At 43.5% G+C, this 21793-nt stretch overlaps 1 protein-coding gene across 1 annotated transcript in view; it reads right to left on the minus strand.

Annotated features, from left to right (window-relative positions):
• Positions 1-4427: 4427 nt before the first annotated feature.
• Positions 4428-21793, minus strand: part of FBP1 (fructose-bisphosphatase 1) — a 28001-nt gene continuing 10635 nt past the window's right edge. The window contains exons 2-7 of the mRNA XM_007089007.3: positions 19342-19504; positions 16892-16984; positions 10969-11109; positions 7575-7712; positions 6381-6500; positions 4428-4757 (exon numbers count right to left, since the gene is read on the minus strand). Of these exons, the coding sequence (XP_007089069.1) occupies positions 4566-4757; positions 6381-6500; positions 7575-7712; positions 10969-11109; positions 16892-16984; positions 19342-19504 (847 nt within the window). The 3' untranslated portion in view covers positions 4428-4565. The remainder of the gene's footprint in view (positions 4758-6380; positions 6501-7574; positions 7713-10968; positions 11110-16891; positions 16985-19341; positions 19505-21793) is intronic.

Consider the following 21793-nt stretch of genomic DNA (forward strand, 5'->3'; position numbering starts at 1 on the left):
ACCACTGTGCCTCATGCTATGCATTTAAAAAAAAATTAAGACTTCGTTTTTTAGAGCAGATTAAGCTTACAGCAAAATTGAGAGGAGATACAGAGATTTCCCATTTCCTCCCACACCCACACATGCACAGCCTCCCCTGTGACCAACATCATTCACCAGAGTGATATGTGTGTGTGAATATATATATATATATATATATATATATAAACAAATGATGAACACATCATTATCACCCAAAGTCCATAGTTTGCCTTAGGGTTTACTCTTGATGTTGTACATTCTATGGGTTTAGACAAATGTATAATGGCATACATGTATCATTATAACATCATACAGAGTATTTTCACTGCCCCAGAAATCCTCTGTGCTCTTCCTACTTATCTGTCCTCCTCCGCCTATCCCTAGTAACCACTGATCTTTTTACTGTCTCCATTGTATAACAGAAGGTCATATAGTTAGAATCATACACCCTGTAGCCTTTTCAGATTGGCTTCTTTCACTTAGAAATATGCATCTGAGTTTCTTCCATGGCTTTTCGTGGTTTTTGAGTGCTGAATAATAGTCCATTGTCTAAGTGTACCACAGTTTATTTATCCACTCACCCATGGAAGGGCATCCTGATCGCTTCCAATCTTTGGCAATTGTTAATAAAGCTGCTATAAATTACTTTCTGCAGATTTTTTGTACAATGTAAGTTTTCAGCTCCCTTGGGTAAGTATCAAGTCCTGTGATTGCTGAATCATGTGGGGAGTATGTTTAATTTGTAAGAAACTGCCAAGCTGTCTTTCAGAGTGTCTGCACTACTTTGCACTCCCACCAGCAATGGATGGGAGGTCCCCGTTGCTCCACATCCTCGTCAGCATTTGGTGATGTCAGTGTTCTGGATTTTGGCCATTCTAAAAGGTATGTAGGGGTGTTGCTTTAATTTGCCTTTCCCTGATGACATCTTCCCATATGCTTATTTGCCATTTTGCCATCCATATATCTTCTTTGATGAGGTATCTGTTAAGGTCTGTGGCTCATTTTTTAATCAGCTGTTTTCTTATTGTTGAATTTTTAGAGAGTTCTTCATATATTTTGGATAACAGTCCTTTATCAGATATGTCTTTTTCAAATATTTTCTCCCAGTCTGTGACCTGTCTTATCCTCTTGACACTGTCTTTCCCAAAGAAGCTTTTTATCTTAATGAAGTCCAGCCTATCAATCATTTCTTTCATGGACCATGTCTTTGGTGTCATATCTAAAAAGTCATTGCCACAACCAAGCTCATCTAGGTTTTCTCCTATATTACCTTCTAGGAGTTTCACATTTATATTTGTATTTATATTGAGTTTAATTTTTGTGAGGGCTGTAAGTTCTGTGTCTGGATTCATTTTGTGCATGTGGATGTCTGGTTGTTCCAGCACCATTTGTTCAAGAGACTATCTTTGCTCCATTGCATTGTCTTTATCAAATATCAGTTGACTATATTTATGGGGTTCTGCTTGTGGGCTCTCTATCCTGTTTCATTGGTCTATTTGTTTATTCTTTTACCAATACCACACAGTCTTAATTGCTATAGATTTATAGTACATCTTAAAGTCGGTAGCATCAGTCCTCCAGCTGTGTTCTTCTCCTTCAAAATTGTGTCAGCTATTCTGGGTCTTTTGCCTCTCCATATAAACTTTAGAATCAGTTTGTCAGTATCCATAAAGTAACTTGCTGGGAAATTGGTTGGGATTGCACTGAATCTATAAATCAAGTTGGGAAGAACTGACATTTTGACAATATTGAGTCTTTCTATCCATGAACATAGAATAACTCTCCCTCAAGTTCATCTTTGAACTTTCATGCTTCAGAGTTTTGTAGATCTTATACATATTTTGATAGATTTATATCTAAGTATTTCATTGTGTTGGGTGCTTCATCTAGGGATGAATCCTTCTTTGGCTTCTCCAGCTTCTGGTGGCTATGGGCATTCTTTGGTTTCTTTGGCTTGTGGAGACTCTAGTCTCTGCTTCCATCTTCACATTGCATTCTCTGTGTGTCTCTTCTAAAAACACATTTCATTGGATTTTGGACCCACCCAGGTAATTCAGGATGATCTTATCTCAAGTCCCTTAATTAAATCTGCAAAGACCCTCTTCCTAAATAAGTTCATATTCACAGGTTCCAGAGGTTTGGATGTGGACATGTGGGTTTTTTTTTTTTTTTTTGAGGGGGGTGGGCAGAGGGACACCATTCAACCTGCTATAGTAATCTTGAAATTATTTCCAATTCTGAAGCTGGGGACCACAGTCGCTCTGAGAATTTTGAGAAACAGTGATTTTCATCCTCAGTTTCTACTCTTTTCCTGGTCAGTCACAGGGTGTCCTGTCGAAAGCCCAGTAGCACAGCATGGTGGCAAACCATGGCAGATAGGTGCTTCAAGTCGAACTGGACTTAGCTTTGGGTGAAAGACACAAAGCAGCAAGTATGTCATTGTGGAGAAACTTCTCTATTGATTTACTTTAAAATATTTAGAATTTAAGCTTAACTCCAGGAATGGTTTCAACTTGGAACATGAGGAGTAAGGCTATGGAAACTCTAAGTACCAAAGTCAGACCTGTAGGTGGCAGCAGGGAGGCGTGGGGACCTCTACCAATCCTGCTAATGATGTTACTGAAGAACCTAACAGAAAATTCCTAGCAGTCAAATATTTGAGTGGTTAAAAGGGATGCTTTCCTTTGAAAAGAGAACATTATGTGTTTTGATTAGTAGGAGAGAGCTCCCATTTTAGGGACAGCATGACATGTGGAGCCTGAGAACCAGCAGACCTGAGTTCCTGCCAAGTCTCTACATAATGCACCACAAACACCATCCCTTCGCCCTTATCCGTGAAGGGCATCTCAGGGTTTCCAAGGTCAAATCCAACTTTGAGATTCCATGGATCATCAGAGGAGAATCACTGTTCATGCTGCTGATTCTGGGTCTGTCTTCCTTTCTCAGAGAAAAAGAGAAAGACTCGATGCATCCATAGCAGAAAACAGGCACCAGATGAAAACTCTTAGTTAAATAAGCCAACGGCCCCATCGAAAGACACCATACAGAACGTAAAACAAAAACAGGGAGAAGGTATCTTTTTGTGATTTTGCTTGGCTTCCTCACGGCAGCGGGGTAGGAGACTATTATCTCCCATCTAGCTGTCTTTATAGTAAGAAATGGCTCCCAGACCACCACATCTCCCTCAGTGCTTCGAGAACCAGAAGTTACAAGACCTAAGCTACAAGGTTAAAAATCAAAAGGTGCTTTGTGAGTTCAGGAGACTTCCCTGAGAGGTCCAGCCACAGCTGGAGTGGGAAAAATACTAGCTTTGGGTCTAGTCAGTGGACAAAAGCGGACCCAATGCTTAAACTCAAACTAAGTTCCTTGTTGGAAAACATGAAATTGGCAGGGATTATTTGGAGGGAAAAGAGCAGGATTTACAGACACATATTTAAACTTACAAGTAAAAATATATATATATTTATCTATTACATATCTATATTTTATTAATACATTAAATATATTAAGTATTTAAAATATTAAATGTTTTAATATGGTAAATATGTTTGATAAAATATTTTACTGTATCAATATAATTATGGATTAATATAGCAAATAACATTTATTATATATTAACATATCTGTTTAAATCTAGAGCTCAAGAAAGCCCACAGATGTTTTTTAACATATAACTTGCCATGATCTGGGAATTCTAGTCCAGGGTCAGCTAAGGGAGACACTGTTTATACAGTGAGCCTAGTGAGAAATAGACTTGCTTGCAATAAATTGTATTTCCTTAAATTACATTTTATGATGAATCTTTTTACTTAAGGTAATTAGACCTTAGGAATTATTAGGCTTTGTTGTTCAATAGAGTGCTATGTTTTTATTGAAAAGTCACTACTGAGTGGCAACATAAGCCTTTAGACTCAGAAGGTTAGGTCATAGATGGGTGGCCCCCTAACTTTTCACCTGTCCAGTTCCCAGGAAGGCATAAACAGCTCTCTCTGCTCAGGTTAGTTCTGCGCACTCAGACCTGAACGGGCAACACAAAGAACAAGGGACACATTAACTCTAAGTTCAGTGGCCAGAGTACCTGGGTTTGTATCCCAGCGCTGCCGCGCACCGGTTGGAGACCTTGGGCAAATTACTTCACCTCTCTGTTCATTCCATCACCTGTGAAATGGGTCATTTATAGATGGTGCCTAGTTGGTAAGGTTGTTGTGAAGATTAAATCAGCTATCTAATTTCTATGCATTCACTGTTATTGTTATTATTATCACTACTACTATTGTTTGACACAAAGCAAGGACGACTCTTTTTTTAGAAATAGAAAGAAGACGTTTATTTCTCTCCTATCCACTCAAAACATGCCATCCATAGCATTACTGAGATAGTAAGGCAGCACCAAGCACTACACAGCATTTGACAGTGAAACTATGCATGCTTTTTATTTCTGCTGTTTAGGAATGTATGATGCGCAGTCAGAAAGGGGTAGCACCGTGTGGGATAAAAGGTCCAGGTAAATGGCACTTCTTTCTGGTGTGGGCAAGGCCACTTCTTCATTTGGCAGCGTGCTTCTTATAGATCTCCAGGAACTCCTTCACGTCTTCAGGCGACCCCAAGATGATTGGCGCCCTCTGGTGGATCTCAGTGGGAACAATGTCCAGTACAGCTTCCTTGCCAGTGGTAGCCAATCCTCCAGCCTTCTCCATGACGTAGGCCATTGGGTTACATTCGTATAGCAGTCTCAACTGAAAAAAAGAGCCAAGAGCAGCGCCCTCACACCAGAATATTACATAGAAAAGGGATTTGTTCTATACCAAACTAATACAGAGCTAGTGGGAGTTTCCAAGGTAACATGTAACTCTCCCTTTCCTTCTATAAGGTTGTAATAGCCCCCACCCCCAAGGCTGCCTCTAAGACCAAATGGTTAACTTAACCATTTGGTTAAATTAAGCCATTCATCAAGCCAGAGCCAGAGCCAGCAATAGATGGCCTGATGCAAATGGGAGACAGACCACCTGGACTCAGGACTGAATGACATTTTGGCAGAACTGATGGTTCCCTTCTCTTTATAGCACGGAGACTGGACCTAATGAGTGACTCGGTGTGTGTTTTGGATGGAGCTTTGCCTATTCTGAAAGCATTAAACATCCATGGTAGTGTCTGGCTGCAGACATCTGGAAAGCAGACTGGCTCCTCCAAACAGTATGATATTGTTTGCAACGCTGTGCACGTTCCTTTTACAATTCTCCAAAGGCTTCAGGGTTGGGATTTAGTATGTTATACATCTTGGCATTTACTTTTAAATATTAACTTTTTTATTGTGTTCATTTTCATGCAGTCTGCCTATTGAGCAGACAGCTTTTTGCAGGTGTTTCCTGACTCTATTTCCATACAGGTGTCATGGCCAGATTTGCAAAATTGAGGGGAAAAAAGGAGGCACCTCAATATCTGTGTTCAGAAACAATTTTTTGAGGCATTAAAGAAAAGTGCTATGGAGCAGGCTAATCACACAGGCTGAGATGCCTGACGTGGCTGTGGCAAGGGCGCTGTTTTAAGCAAATAAGAATGCCTTCAGCAAACTGGACACCACCAGCTGTAAACAGAGATCTGAACATATCTGGAACATATACACTTCTAACTATCCTAAGGGGATTATTGTTCCCATTCCTTTTCTTGCATTAAAAAAAAAAAAAAAGACAGTCTGTCTATCGGGGAAAACAAAGGGACAATATTTGGGAAGGAAACACACTGTCACTGTGTAGAAGAAAAGCGGGGCATCCCTCAGCCAGTGTTAAGCAAGCACAGCTCACCCCATGGCTTCGGGACTCTGTGGGCATTAGACCAGTGCAGTCAGTGGTAACAGCTTCCCTGAAAGCTCTAGGTTTCCCCAGAGAGTCTTTCTTTCCCTAGGAAGGTTTCATTTTCCAAGCAGCCAATGTCAGCTCATTAGTTATTTCTATTTTATGCCTCTTGAAAACAATCAAAGGAAACCTCTACTTGGATACATATTCGATTTTTCTGCCTTGGCAATGAAGCTGAACTGTTTCATTTCACATTACGAATGGCATTCATTTTTCCCAGGCCAAACCACGCACCCACTGGAAGCACCTGTCCTCACCATAACACTATTACTTATCTTTAGCAATGGAAGGGCTCTCAAGAGACCATTTTGAGCTGATATCACCTGGCTTTAATGAGGACAACCTCTAATCTAGGAAAGAAGATGCCACACATATCCTTAGCATCCTACTGCGGAGCACAATGGCAATATAATAGCTACTGTCATCTTTCTTTCTTCCGAAGTCAAATTCCCTGGGCTGCAAAGGAACTCCAGTGCCTCTCAATCACCTTTCAGGGGATTTGTTTACCTTTCCATTGGGGCTCTTCTTGTTAGCTGGGTACAGAAAGATCCCTCCATAGACCAGGGTGCGGTGGACATCAGCCACCATGGAGCCCACGTACCTGGCGCCATAGGGCGCTGTGTTGTCCTGCAAGGTTAAGATTAACAATAATTAGGGTTGCCGCAAAGAAAATGAGTTCTGTGTCCTCTATGCTCATCTGATTCAACAGTCATTTAATGAACACCTACGAGGCGCTTATTTGGGGCTGTGATAGGCAATGTGATGAATATCCTGTTCCCAAGGAGCAGAAATGAATAGCCCCATTCTTACACATCTCACAATAGGTCAAATTACCTGCAGAAGCCCCAACCGGGGATGGGTTGATTCTGGTTATGGGGTTGGGATGGCCATCACAAAATCATACGTTTTACCGGGACATTGCAGGCTGAGAAGGATTTTGCCAAGCTAAGGAGCTGGGCAAGGGGGGAAGGGAACCGCCCAAGCAAAGTATGGCAACACAGAGAAGGCAAATGCAAATGCTGTCCACCAGGGGCCTGGGGAGGACCCTGGTGCAGTGCGTGTGTGCAGGCTTCAGGGGTGGGAGGGGAATCCAGGGTAAGGTGGAAAGAGAGATAGTAAAGCTGGAAAGAGAGCCTGGGGCCAGCTCTGAGGCCCTGAATGCCAAACAGTATCTGGGCTTCCTCCTCAGTGGCATTTAAGTAGGAGTATGACAAAACTGGATATTCCTGCATAGAACCAACTTTATAAACAGCCATTCCTTCTCTTTGTATTTGGTAATTTGTAACCTCTTCAGAAAGATGCCAAGATGGACACTCTTAATCTTGAGATGGTGGATAGAAATCCATTGGACACCACAAGGTGGGCACCTGGGTACGAGAACCACATTCTGTGCCATCTGAGATCAGGGACTACAGAAGTGAAATGTTTCACTGCCATGAACGAACTCATTCATCCGGCGACTTTATTATCCTAATTTTCTTCTGCCAAGAGAAAGTAGCTAAGGCTGATACGGACCCTCGGACTTTGACTTCTGAGGGCAGGGGCTCCAGTGCCCAGGACTAGGTGGGAATTTCATCATGGGGTCAGTGCACAGTGGAATCCAAGGCCCTGTGATCCCTGCCACCTTTAGCCTCCAGGCTAAATCATGAACCAACAGATCTGTGCATAACTCACGGGCCCTTGCCCAGAGCCCTCACTTACCGGGGGGAACTTCTTCCTCTGGACATACTCAGTGACAGCAGGGTCGAATTCCTTGGCATAGCCCTCATTGAGGCTGAAGATATTTCCTTTCTTTTTGATTTTCACGTCCCTGTCCACCAAAATGAACTCTCCAATGGCCTGGAAACAGGAAGGAGAGGGAGAGGTGATGAGCTGCCTCCTCCAGGCTTGTGTGAGGGCTGGGCTGGGCTGGGCTGGGCTGAGCTGGGCTGAGCTGGGCTGAGCTGGGCTGGGGGTCCTGAGGCTGGGGGGCACAGGATGCTTCTCCTGGAGCTGGGACACTATGTCCCCAGCCTGCCACTTCAGTAATGGCGAACAGGACAAGGGAAGAGTCAGTGGGCGAAAAGGAAAGAAGAGAAGAGGCTGCTGCAGATGTTGTTAGGGGATCAAAATTTTTGGGTTTGCTTTCAAATGGTTTCAGTAAAACAAGAGAGAAACCATACAAAAACAGGGAGGGCAGAAATAGGTAAAACAGCAGCAAAACCTGAGGGAGATTAAGAATTGTGTGTCCACTCATATGTGGAATTTAATAAACAAAACAAATGAGCAAAGGAAAAAAGAAGAGAGAGAGAAAGACAAACCAAGAACCAAACTCTTAACTACAAAGAACAAACTGATGGTTACCAGAGGGGAGGTCAGTGAGGAGATGGGGTCTGCAAAGTGTTTCTCAGAACTCAGTCCTGCCACCAAGTCCCAGTGCTAAGTTGATGCCTTTAGGGCTGAGGTACTTTAGAGGAGATGGCAATCTGGAAGGAAAGTGTCACCTAACTCCTACTGCTCTGGACTGAGGGTTGTTTGGGGCTCCTACATGTCCTGAGAAGAGGGTGCTTGAAGACCTGTCCTGTGGGGAGGGGGCTGTTCCATGGAGGTGAGAGGGAAGAAAGGAGGTATCAATACACCTGTCTCCAGCCATTTACCTCCCCCCCAGCAGAGAGTGGTTCCTGCAGACAGGGAGTGTGTCTGACCTAGAGAGAGAGGAATAGACGGAGGAAGGGAAGGCAGAATGGAAGGAGAACAGGAAGGATGAGGAAAAGGAGAAAAAGAGACTGGAATTAACAGTGGTCATTGGAAGGCTTCATTGTGAGTGATTCTTCTTTTTTCCTTTTATGCTTTTTTTTTCCCAAAAATTCTGACCACAGTTATGTAGAAACATTCTTTTATAATCAGAAAACTAAATAAATAAATAACTATATTTAGAAAAGAATTCTTGAGGGGCGCCTGAGTGACTCAGTCAGTGAGTGACTGGCTCTTGATCTCAACTCAGGTCAGGATCTCATGTTCATGGGATTGAGCCCCGAGTTGGGCTCTGCATGGAGAGCATAGAGCCTATTTAGGATTCTTTCTCCCTCTCTCTCTGCCCTTCCCCTTCCCTCCCTCTCTCTCTCTCTCTCTCTTTCTCTCAAAATAAATAAACATTTTTTTAAAAGCATTTTAAAAAAAAAAGAAAAAAGTCTTGAAAACAAATCCATCACACAACAGGTGCCGAGAGCTCATGAAGCCATGCTTCCAGATGCCCTGCCCTGGTACCTGGCCAGAGCATGCGAGACATGAAGGAGCAAAGTCTCTTGCAAGTGCAGACAAGAGACTAAAAAGCCTTCTGAAAGTTAAAGCCTGCTGGAAACTCAGAGAGAGCTGTCTCAGTATTTTTAGCAGAAACCATCAGCCAAAATGAAAAGAAAGCGCTAAGGGGGTCCGAGGTTCGCCCCGCAGGCACCAGAGAGCAGTGGGTTAATGAGATGGTGTCCCCAGCAGGGGACCATTACAGCAGGCGTGCACCATTCTTCCAGACACCGAGGGGCCATTAGGTCTCAGGATGGCAAAAGACTATCAAATACACAGAAACTTACTCCCAGAAACACCGGTCTACGATCTGGAAACAAGAAAAGATTTCATTTTTTCTACACGTCCACCAACTCAAAGGTAACAGAGAAGTCACCAGAAGAATGTCTGGGGGAAGCAGTACATCTCTGGCAAAACAGTAAATCTGCAAACATCAGTGATTCCAGAAACTGTCCGCTGGGCTCCGGGTGAACTTTGCTCTGGTTCTGCCACTATTTTCCCCTGAGGTCACCTCATTTGGAGGCTTAATCTGGTATTGTTCCCTTAGCCTCGTTTATCTATTAAGCACCGGTTCTTCCAAGGAGGCAAAGTCCAGTTGTGCAAGATTGTAGGGGGCCAAGGCAGCCTACGTTCTCATTTATACCATCTGCCATGCACAGAGTCCAGGGCCTCACCAGGAACAAACTGTCTCCCGCCAGGTGCCAGCCAGGCATCTATACCTTGTGTTCAGTGCGTCAACAAAAAGCACCAAATAGATGAAGTTTCGTTACTGTCATAGGAGGACCCGTCGAAAACTAAAAGGTATTTATAAGCCCAGTTCTTTTCCCTTTGGGGCACTGTATCGAATGCACAATGAACGTGCCAACCTACTGAATTCTACATTCAACAGTAGGTTTTAAGTTGGCCAGATATTTAAAGAGATTTCTTTCCCCAATTCACCTGCTTTGTTGAAACCGTCATCTACCTGAATAAAGAGATAATTCTAATCAACAGGCATGTGGAAGGAATTACCAACAAATTAAAACTGTTAATATTTTCACGCCACCTTGGACTCCTATTTGTAAGGTAGCTTTTCTCTATAAGGTGGAAGGAGGAATTATCTTCATTTCCTTCTTTAAGTTCTCTTCCTTGAGTTTTTCAAAGCCTTATCAAAACTGCAAGGGTTCACAGAAGGTGTGCATGCATGAGCACAACATCAAATGAATTCGGTAGCTATTTTTGAAGAAATGTAAGCCACTGCATTGGGACACCCATTCACCTCTGCAAAACAAGCTAGTTAACGGAGATACTCAGTGGCAAACAGACCATCTACAGGCCCTATCTGGTCCATAAATGTGTTTTAGTTGGCTAGCACGTACGTTTTTTAAATCCAGTGTTTCTTGAAACATTGGAAGCCTTGGCAAGACTGGGCCCCTATTCCCAAATAGTAACAATTGCTAGACCTCTCCAGCTAGCTTTCCCCATTCCCCACCATTGCCCCAGTCTTCTTTCCCCAGCACACTGCATTCACTTACGTGGCCTGCCTGGACTTGGTGGACATTTGAATCCATTTGGTAATGTCTGTTCTAAAGAATTAATCTTGGAACAAAGTCCCCTGCTTATGCTCTGGACAAATATTATTTCTCACCTCAGTAGGCTTCTCACGATATACACAGTGCCCCCTCCATCTCCCTCACTCTTTCCCCACTCCATCGTCTCTGCCCCACTGTGGGCCTCATTTCCCACCTCTACATACCCCCCCCCTTCACCCTCCCACACAAATAACAGACATTTGCAGTCACCAGCCAAGCACCTAACTTCACACAGTGTCTCTCACCGGGTCCAGCATGAAGCAGTTGACGCCATTCGCCATGGCCAGGACCAACATGGTGGCACTGCCATACAGGGCATAGCCGGCAGCCACCAGTTTCCTGCCTGGCTGCAAAGCGTCCTTCTCAGAAGGCTCATCAGCTGAACTCTGGGATAAGAAAGAAAACACAACATGTTTTTGTTTTGTTTTATGTTTCCTTTTTCCAGTTCAATCATTAGCAAGATGCATTATCAAGGTACTCTCCTAATACAACAGGGCATCTTCCTAGAAGGGCCTTCCTCCACACATCAGTAATATCCTGATTACATTACCACAGCAGCCTTCCCCCCATACTGCAGATTTCCTGCATCTGGATCCTTCTTCCAGGCAGGGGCCTCCTCCAATTTTACTAATTTGATATTCCCTCATTTCTCCATTATCACTTTCGAAAAAAAGCATGCCTCCTTGCCAGCTCCCACTAATTTAATCTTATTACAGGCATCAATGTCTTTCACCTGCCTACTCCATCTTTATTTAAACATATTAAGGCTGGGCTGCAGGACTGTTAGTCTGGCGAGGAAATCAATTTTGTGGGCTTTGGCCAGTTGCTGCGCGTGCCTTAGTGGGCAGTGTGGCCTATTGCCTCACACATCCAAGCAATTCTCAGAAATACGGGAATTTAGAAGATCTCTCCAGAGTCATTCCAGGATAGGGCAGTTGCTTTCCATTTTGTTGACCACATCCCACAGTAAAAAAATACACTCACACCACAAACCAGTACCAACACACGTGCACATGCACACGCGACTACACAAATTTAATAAAGCAATACTCACACTTAGAACATTACATGCACCCTAATCTTTTCATTTTTCATTAAAAACATAGCCCACCGGGTCATGTGACCATAGTTTGATACTAAGGAAGGGGACGCCTTAAGGGGATCTTCTTTATTAACACCTGATTGGCTTCTTCAGTCCTCAAAACAGCCCCAAACAAATCTTTCAGCTCAAATACTCTCTACTTGGATTCAAACAGAATAAAAAATGAGCAATTTCTGCCAATTTCATTTATTCCTTCCCCAATCAGAGATTCCAGTAGCTGAAAATAAGTACACACACCTGTATCACAATGCCGGAGATGGAAGTCATCCCAGCAAAAACATCCCTGGTAATTTTTCCCTGTAACTTTGACACTGTGGCCCAGAGGCCATCTGCATCAGAATCACTCAGTACACCTATTAAAAATGTGTATTCTGGGGGCGCCTGGGTGGCTCAGTCGGTTAAGCGTCCGACTTCGGCTCAGGTCATGATCTCGTGGTATGTGGGTTCGAGCCCCGCGTTGGGTTCTGTGCTGACTACTCAGAGCCTGGAGCCTGTTTCAGATTCTGTGTCTCCCTCTCTCTCTGCCCCTCCCCTGTTCATGCTCTGTCTCTCTCTGTCTCAAAAATAAATAAATGTTAAAAAAAAATTTTTTTTTAAATGTGTATTCTGGGGATGCAGCCTAAGCTTACTAAGCCAGACTTTCTAAGGGGGAATCTGCATTTTACTGTGCACCATACATGACTCTTGCACTGTAGTTTATAAAAAAGGAAGAGTCCAAAAGCCATTTTTTCTCCTTTTTCCCCTCATTCCCACTCCTGTGTCTAATAAATGGTTTTCACTAAGGCGGTTTGTTGGTTTTTTGGCTGGATTGGGTCATGTTATTTGATTTAGTTTGGTTTGTGTTCATAGAGCAGTGCATTGCATCTAAACACAGACCAAACACGCTATCAAGATTTTGAGTTGTTTTCCCAAACTCCAAATTTTGCCAGTGTCCAACCTGAAAAAAAGAACCAGCTTTCTTCAAAGCCAGTGACATAGGGGAGGACTCAGTCCTCCAATTATCCTCTATCACAACTACTTAACCCTGCCAATGCAGTGAGAAATCAGGTAACAGCAATATGTAAACGAATGAGTTGACTGGGAGCCACTAAAGTCTTGAAATAATCAGTTCTCCAGTAAGAAAAGTCCCTCAAAGACCCATCTCACCCAGAACCATCTGTGCCTGCCTGTGCCAACAGTGCAAGAGTAAACAGCTTTTCCTGAAATGTCACCACCTGAAAAACTTACCCTCTGACTTCCATAGAATAAGAAATGGTCATGTTGTCTATGATCCACACACTCAGAGAAAATAATGCCATGGAATCATGGATTAGGAGGAATTCTTTCCTAGCCTGATCTTTCTAATGCATGGGTTCCCTCCTTCAAACCCCAGCAGTGAAGGCCTTTGTTCCGAGGGATCCATCACATTCCCATGCAGATGCTCACTGACCCACCGATGAGCCCTAGGCAAAATTAGAGAAAGTCTCTAGACCCTACCTTTCACTACCTATCCCAGGCCCCCACCTGCTGCAGGTATGGGTTTGTTTTACTCCACACCACCTCATGAGGAAGACATCATGGAGTCTGGAGACTTAAGGCAGTGGAAGAGAATATCAGGCAAGAGTGGAGCTATGCTATCTTGTCACTTATCTGGTCTTCCCTCAGAGGGGCAGCCAAATCCTCCTCAGAAGGGCTCACAGGCATTTGAGAGTCCCCCATAACTCAGCCAATATTGTTCATCTACTATTACACTAGACAACCTAGCCTACAAAAAATAGATAAAACAAAGCCCCTGCCCTCTCAAGGAGTTTATAATCACTAGTGAACATGGGTAGGTTTTGCCTGGTCAGCAACCACAATCCTTCTGATGATAACTGCACTCACTGTTAATCTCCTTAACATACTCCCGGGCCCTCAGCTCTCGGGGGGGGGGGGGGGGGCACATGACCCTGGCCTGACCAACAAAATCATCGCCTCAAGCCATAGTGATTAGTTGAGGGATGGCCAGGTGATCAAAGCCAAGCCAATCAGACCCAATGAGATGACATTCTTATTGCAATTGTTGGAAAAGAGGCTTCCATCTTCTGCTCGACTTAATTGAGAGGGATGGGTGTGAGCCTGGATTTGCTAGGTGCTGTTTTGCCACCAGAGAGGAGGAGCGCAGTAGAGATGGAGAGGAAGCGTCTCCTGGTTGCATGGTCTGAGTCCTTGAATGCAGCTGCACCTGAAGCAAATCTATCCACTGGGCTTTCTACTTATGAGAACCAATAATTTTCTTCTACTTTCCTTCCTTCCCTCCCTCACTCCCTCCCTTTTTTCATTCCGTTCTTTAGTTTGAGTTCTGATACTTTCCATTGAATGTTCACATACAAACCAAGTAATATTAATAGCTAACATTTATCAAACACTTTTTTTGTGCCAGATACTATTTTGGGGGCATTATTTTTAAGTTTCAGTACCTCCCCTTTACAGATAAGGAAACAAGAGGTACAGAGAGTTAGTTACTTTGCCCAAGGTCCTATAGAACTGGTAAGTGTCAGTGTTAGGAAGCTGCATTCCATATGGCTATTAATTAATAAGTCTCCCTGTGCTCAGTTAAAGGACTTGAATTGGATTCTGAAACTGCCCGAGCACTTGTGAAACTACATTTAGTTGTGGGTACTGGATATTTCCAAAATCATCTCATATGAAACACGTTTAGCTTAAAAACATTTTTTTTTAAGGAAAGGAGGACAGGGCAGGGCAGGAAAGCCATTTCCAAACATGTAAAACAAAAACAACCTTATTTTCTGAAGCTTTAAAAGGCCAAATGAGGGGCACCTAGGTGGCTCAGTTGGTTAAATGTCCGACTTCGGCTCAGGTCATGATCTTACAGTTGGTGAGTTCGAGCCCCGCATCAGGCTCTGGGCTGACAGCTCACATTTACAGCAGTAAATGTGTCACTTGAAGCATCAGACACATGGATGTTTACCCCCCACCCCAAGCTCTCAAATGGTTTCAAAGAATCAATAAGATGTTTGAAAATTGAAATAACATAAAGGCAGGTGTCACACTCATCTTTTCTTTTTTTTCTTTTTTTTTTTTTTTGGCTTTTAAGAGAGCCACTTCAGGTTTATTAAGAGCATGGAGACCTGTTGTTGAGTTTTAGCATTCATCAAGCTGCTGTTGCAAGCTGCTTTGATATATATATATATTTTTTTTTTTTTTTTTTTTTTTTTTTTTTTTTTTTGGTTGATAGCTAGTTTTCTGGCTCTCAGTTTTCTAGGGATTTTTTCTTTCCTTAAAAGAGTCTTTATTTAGGGTTTTGAGATAGAGACTTTGGCTGGCAAACATCAACACTCCTTTAGTTTTGGTGAAGTCATTAACCAGGAAGGAGTCTACCATCATAGGAAGAATTTTGCTAGAAACCTCTCTTGCTCTACTGTGGATTCGATACTTGATAAGTAAAAATTACCTCCCTCCATGTCTATAATAGGAATGTATGTTTCATGGTATGACTTAGAAAATAACTGAGTTGTTGCCTTTGCCTTTTTGTTATGAGCATTAGAATCCTCTATTACCCAAACTGATTTTGATGTGGATCTGCCTCTCAGCCAAGACAGAAAACCAAAATCCACACCAATGATGAAAGAAAACCATCCCACGGTGGTCCTACTTTCCATGTGTTCAAAAGGAGATTATGTGCAACACCAGACAAATCACTCTGAGAAATAAGGTGCAAACTGTGGTCCCGCCTGTCAAGCTGTGGCCTCCCTCTGTCTCCCGAACAGGAAAGCTGGGAGGAAACTCAGAGGTCAGCTGAATGAAGCTGCCTCATCCACTGAGATGAAGGATTGGGCTCAGGCTTTACTGAAGTTTTATTTCTAAAATAAACAAGAGGGGCAGAAGTCAAGATGACATACTTTAGATTTCATAATGTTTATGATGGGCAATGGGGACCCATTCTATTTTTTACCAGTCTGTGTACTTGAGTTATTACACACACACACACACACACACACACACACACACACCGAAAAAGAAGGAAAGAGAGGCTCTGGAGGTAGAGTTACCCACCCAGTTCACATAAGCGAGAGACCCAGGCCAGGAGTCTGGGGCCCCATGCTGCACCAGTGTGCAGCAAACCCTCCACAGAGGGACAGAGGGTAAACATTCTAGGCTTCACCATCACAATCGCCATCACAACTACTTTACCTTGCTGGTGCAGCTCAAAATCAGCCAAGGGCAATATGTGAGCAAACGAGTTGACCGTACGCCATTAAAACTTTATTTATGGACAGTGAAAACTAAATTTTATATGAATGTCATGGGTCACAAAATGAGTGTTTAATTTTTTTTTTCAGCCATTTAAAAATGCAAAAGGGGCTAGGGTGCCTGGGTGGCTCAGTCTGTTAAGGGTCTGGTTCTTGGTTTCAGCTCAGGTCATGATCTCACAGCTTTGTGGGTTCGAGCCCCACATTGGGCTCTGTGCTGGCAGTGCAGAGCCTGCTTGTGATTCTCTTTCCCTCTCTCGCTGCCCCTCCCCCACTCGTGCTATCTCTGTCTCTCTCAAAATAAATAAATAAACTTAAAAAAATTTTTTTAAATAAAATAAAAATGCAAAGGGACATTTTCTTCTCACTGGCCATACAAATCAGGCAATGAGCTGGATTTGGCCCCTGGGAGTCATGGTTTGCAAACTCCTGATTCAGGGTGTTTAAAGGACAATTTTGACATAACTATTACTTTATTGTTGTATATATAATTCTCAGTTCACATAGTATGATCACTGTGACAAATCTATATTGATCCTTATTTTTATTCTCATTTTCCTTCATAAAAGAAAGCAAGATATAGCTAAAAGAGAGAAATAGCTTTCTCTTCCCACCCACCCATGTTTTCCTATATTTTCTTTTAAACGACTTAATGGATCATCATCAAGACGTTAATGCTGGAAAAGTGGGAACTTGAGATACAAACCCATTTCAAGCCTCCCAGTTTCCATGATATACATTCTGACAGCTCCACCCATAGAGAAATAGTACTGGGTGCTCAACCTTAACTTTTCTTTTTATCTCAAACAAGGGGCTTGACATATTACATGTTACCTTTTTATAGATGCCAAAAATTGTTCCAATGGACACAAGGCAGTCAATATTGGAAGATCCATCGAGGGGATCAAAACAGACCACATATTTACCCTGAGCAGAGAAAAAGGAAATACAACTTTACTTTTAAAATTATAGCAAAACAACAAGAATACACTAAGGGGATAAAACAAGGGACTCTAGGGGAAAGTTCAAGAAATGTGAGTCATTTATCCTCTGTCATGTAAGGGATAAGGTGGCATACAGAATGAAAACAACAACAACAAAGTATACATCCCAAAAGATCATTAGGCAAAGAAAACAGAGAATAACAGGTCTAGATGAAAATGATGAAATACAGATAAATAAGTCAAAAATTCCTACACCGTTGATACAGATGGATCATGATTTTGGTTTGAGTTTCCTGGCAGCCAGAGGAAAAAAAGAAACAAGGTTAGTCACTTATTTTTCTTTATTCATAAGGGGAAAAAAACGTAACAATTCCTTAGGTGAAGCAAAGACAGAATTAAGATCTGTAAAAAATCTTCTCGTGCAGATAAATAATGATACTTGAGGTTATAGCACACAGAGCTCTCAGCAATATCCCTACTGTGATTCCCAAAGGGCATAACTCTCTGTGGTAGTTGGACTATCAAAATGTCACCCTTTGAACTGGATTTTCAGCGGTGTGCTGGAGCTGGTCCCTATGGGTGCCCAAGAGCTAATGGTGCACATCTCTTCCCAACTGTGCTTTCAGTGATGTCATGTTGGTAGCTTGAAATAAACTATGGGAGTATTGACACAGTTGAAATTGGCATGTGCTACACATCAGAGATTTTTGTTTTTTTTTTTAAGAGAGAGAGAGGGGCGCCTGGGTGGCTCCGTCAGTTAAGCGTCCAACTTCGGCTCGGGTCATGATCTTGCGGTTTATGGTTTATGAGTTCAAGCCCCACGTCAGGCTCTATGCTGACAGCTCAGAGCCTGGAGCCTGCTTCTGATTCTGATTCTGTGTCTCCCTCTCTCTCTGCCCCTCCCCTGTTCACACTCTGTCTCTCAATAATAAATAAAGGTTAAAAAAAAAAGTTTTTTTTAAAAAGAGAGAGAGAGAGAGAGGGAGAGAGTTTACCAGTACACCACTGGGGATTTTCCATCTCCAAATCCACCACTTTAAGATGTGGTTTTTAAATGTTCTGCATCAAATTAAGAGGTTTCTCTGATTCCCTGACCTATTGCTCTTAACAAATCACCCTGGCTGATGCAGAGGAAGCTGTCATCTGGAAAACAGAAACATGCCTATTATCAAGGCATGTTACAGTCAGGGAAGTTTGAGGTAACTGATAGAGGATATTAAACACAAAATTCAATCCACATGCCTAAAACTGCCAAGTACCTTGAGAAGCCCAGCAGAGAAAAACATGAACTTTGAATCTGACATGATGTGGTATTTTAGGAATGATGTAAAACAAGTTAATCCGATATGGCTTCCCACCCCTCTTATAAAGGTCAAAACTGGGTAGCAGGCAACATCTTTAAATTAATCCTCCAATTGCTTTTTTCTAATGCTACTCCTTCCTGTCCCCAGTTCATCTCAAACAGGGAAAGGCAGAAAGCCCATATAAGTGCACATCACATCTCAAAAGGTTTTTTTTAAATCATGATTGCTGTTCTTCAAAAACTGGCTATACTCTTTCATTCACTTCTTCAACAACAATTTATTGTTGAGCCCCTACAAGCTGCCAGGCAAGATGCTGGGATACATAAAAGAATATAACCCATCAATGCCTTCAAGAAGCAATCAAATCAATGGGATCCAAATAGATTATAATTCATAAATCAGTGATAGGAATTGAAAGCAATTTTTTAAAGTGTATTTATTTTGAGACAGAGTGCACAAGTGGGAGAAGGGCAGAGAGAGAGAGAGAGAGGCAGAGAGAGAGAGAGAGAGAGAGAGAGAGAGAGAATCCCAAGCAGGCCCCATGCTGTCAGCATGGAGCCCCACACGGGGCTTGATCCCACAAACCGTGAGATCATGACCTAAGCTGAAATCAAGAGTCAGACACTTAACTGACTGAGCCACCCAGGCGACCTGAGCAGTTTAAATTGGCAAGAAAGGTGAGTGTGAAGGTTGGCTATTTGGTGGGTGGAGATGAAGTGAAAGAGGTAGTTAACAGAAGCCAGACTTTGAAGAGCCTTGAACATGACAACAAAAATTTAGGGTTGGGGATGAGTAGGAGTACATAAGAGTCTCTCCAATGTATGAGTTCAGTGGTGGGGTGGTATTGGCATGAACTATGGGGTAGACAGTAAATTTCAGATACGGAAGTGAGGTGCAGTCTGTGAATGATGACTGATGGTTTGAGAAGAAGATAGGATTCCTAGGAATCCAGCTTGGCTGAACAAGTGGAGCCATTTATAAAGCTAGGAAGAAAATGGTTACATTGAACCCCTCAACAGTAGAAATGCAGACCCACCCTTTTTTCGGGCTCTACTATAATGGCATGCTTATCTTCTTCTGACACAAGAACACAGGTGGCAAAGGATGACTTTAACATGTTAATAACCAGGTCATTGGAGAGGACATCCAGCTTCTTCACTTGGTCACCTGTCACGTTGGTAGAGCCAGCAATTCCATAGCTAGAGGAAAGAAAAGCCACAAAAATATAAGCCATGGCCACCAGAATATGCTAATGCACCTATAAACCCATTGGAAATGGGTATTAGTAGGATTTAGAAGGCAGGAAGGAAGACACATGGTTTGGGAGAAAAAAAAAAAAAAAACAAGAAGAACGGTCATCTCCCTGGATTATTCATCTGTCCAGTACCTATCAAGTTTCCCAGCACACGTTTGTGGTTACATCCATGTTTCTCAACCGTTTTTTAATGGCCCCTAGGAAGGCTTTTTAGCTTTTTTTCCTAATCATACTCCTCCATGAAATTTTAATTTGAATACTACAAATATAGTGTATATCTGTGCTTTATATATTAAAAAGACTGATCTTTCTCACTTCCCCCCAAAACCAATCTTTACCTCCCATAAGCACAGGTTTAATGCAGAATGAATCTGCTGAGAGGTACAGCAGGCAAGGGAAACTTCTGGGGGGGGGGGGGTTGTGGGGAGGGGCGGGGAGCCTTAGATATGAGCAAAGACAAGGGATGCTATGATTTTAGAGCTGTAAAGCTCCTGAAAGAAAATATTGACTGGTCGCATCACCTCATTTTATAGAGAAGGAAGCTCACACCCAGACAGCAACAGGCTTGTCTGAACCAGAGAAGCAGAGCAGAGGTGAGAAGCTGCAGGAAGTGGAAAATCTGGAGTTTCTACTTTATTTTCAAGGTACCTGTAAGTCCGTAATTGCAGAATTCCAGAAGCGGAGTGGCTTGGGCAAAATGCAGCCTAGTTTGTTAGAATGAAGTAAGAGGCAGGTTGTTCTAGCCCAGTGTTGAGCAGGAACACTGAGAAGAGGGAAAAGTTTTGGAGAAAATGCACAGTCCAAGAGAAGAGATTGCATGTGGGGAGGGCAAGTAGGAGCGTTGAAGACACCGCCAAACAGCTGAGAGTGGGTGACAAGGGGCACAGTGGCGGCCCTCACTGAGGCTGCCAGGAGCACTTGCCTGGGAACCGGTGGTCCCAGGAGCCCCTGCTTCAACTCCTGCAAATTTGTTTTCTCTAAACAGAACTCACATTTCTCTGGCTGGACGGACAAACCTGAGCCAACACTGGGAACCGTGCCACCCAAAACGCCTGGCCTGGCCTGACCTGGCCTGACCATCTCCAGAAGGTAACTCCGGCTTCCCAGCAAGCCCACCTCTAGTGCTGCCTCAATGTCATTCACCTGCCCACCTGGGGATGGTGTCTCATCCCATCAGCCCTCTGCCCACTGCCACCCTTCCCACCGTGTCGCTCCTCGTTCATAAGTCAAAGACCGAGGGATCTGTCAGACCCACAGCTGTAGCCCGTGGTCCGGGCGTTGGGTCCTCTCCCCACATAATCTTTCTCTCACCTCAACGGTGAAGCCGATGCTGCTGGAGAAAGAAGGCAGCCAGATTCTGGGTGGAACGAGAGGGGCTTGGCAGGGCCACCAACCCAAATATACCTCCCTCCCTAGCCCCACTGGCCCTCACTGCTGCTCCTTCTAAAGTCACTATGAATTCAGGCAGGCAAACAGGCTGTGGAAAGGAACCTGAGCTCTCTAACAGAGACCCAGCTCACATCTCACCTCTGCAAGTCGCTTTCCTCTCTGTGCCTCCTTTGGTGCATGAGCCCACTGAGGGCAGTGATACCTTGTGCGGTGCTAGAGGATTCCATGAGATGAGGCACGCAAAGGGCTTAGCACAGCCTTTGGCATGTAGTAGTAAGAAAAAATGTTAATTATCTTGGTTGCTCTCTCAAGGGAGCCCTCATTAGGGATCTGCACCTGCTGAGGGAGGTGAAGCGGGGGTGTCAGAGAGCCCCCAGGCTTCATCCCCCATCATGTTAACATGGATGGTTTATCCTTCACTCCTGTGAGGAGGACGACAGGGGTATGTTTTCCTCCATTGTGTCCTGGCTTCCAGCACATAGTAGGCCCTCAATAAACACTTGCTGCATGAATGAATGGCATACACCCAGGAGAGCAGAAACCTGAGCCTGAAGGAATGAGTATAGGAGCAATGGACTTTCAAGGTCATTCCACGCCTTACAATGCCGGGGAAAGCCACTGGCACGGTCTCCAGAGGGGCAGGCCTATGGGGACAGCTCCACAGAGGCCTGGAAGCCTGGGGCAGAGGGACGAGGCACCTGAGGTAGGCATGGGAAAGGCCTATTTCACACTTCGGCCTATGTCCCACGTGCTCAGGTACCTCATCCAGCAGTATGGGGGAAGAAGAGTCAGACTCCAAGGCTTCCTAGAGGCTCGTGTGAGTGTCCATTCATTTCACAATATT

Source organism: Panthera tigris, chromosome D4 (assembly GCF_018350195.1).
Source record: "Panthera tigris isolate Pti1 chromosome D4, P.tigris_Pti1_mat1.1, whole genome shotgun sequence".
NCBI lineage: Eukaryota > Metazoa > Chordata > Mammalia > Carnivora > Felidae > Panthera > Panthera tigris.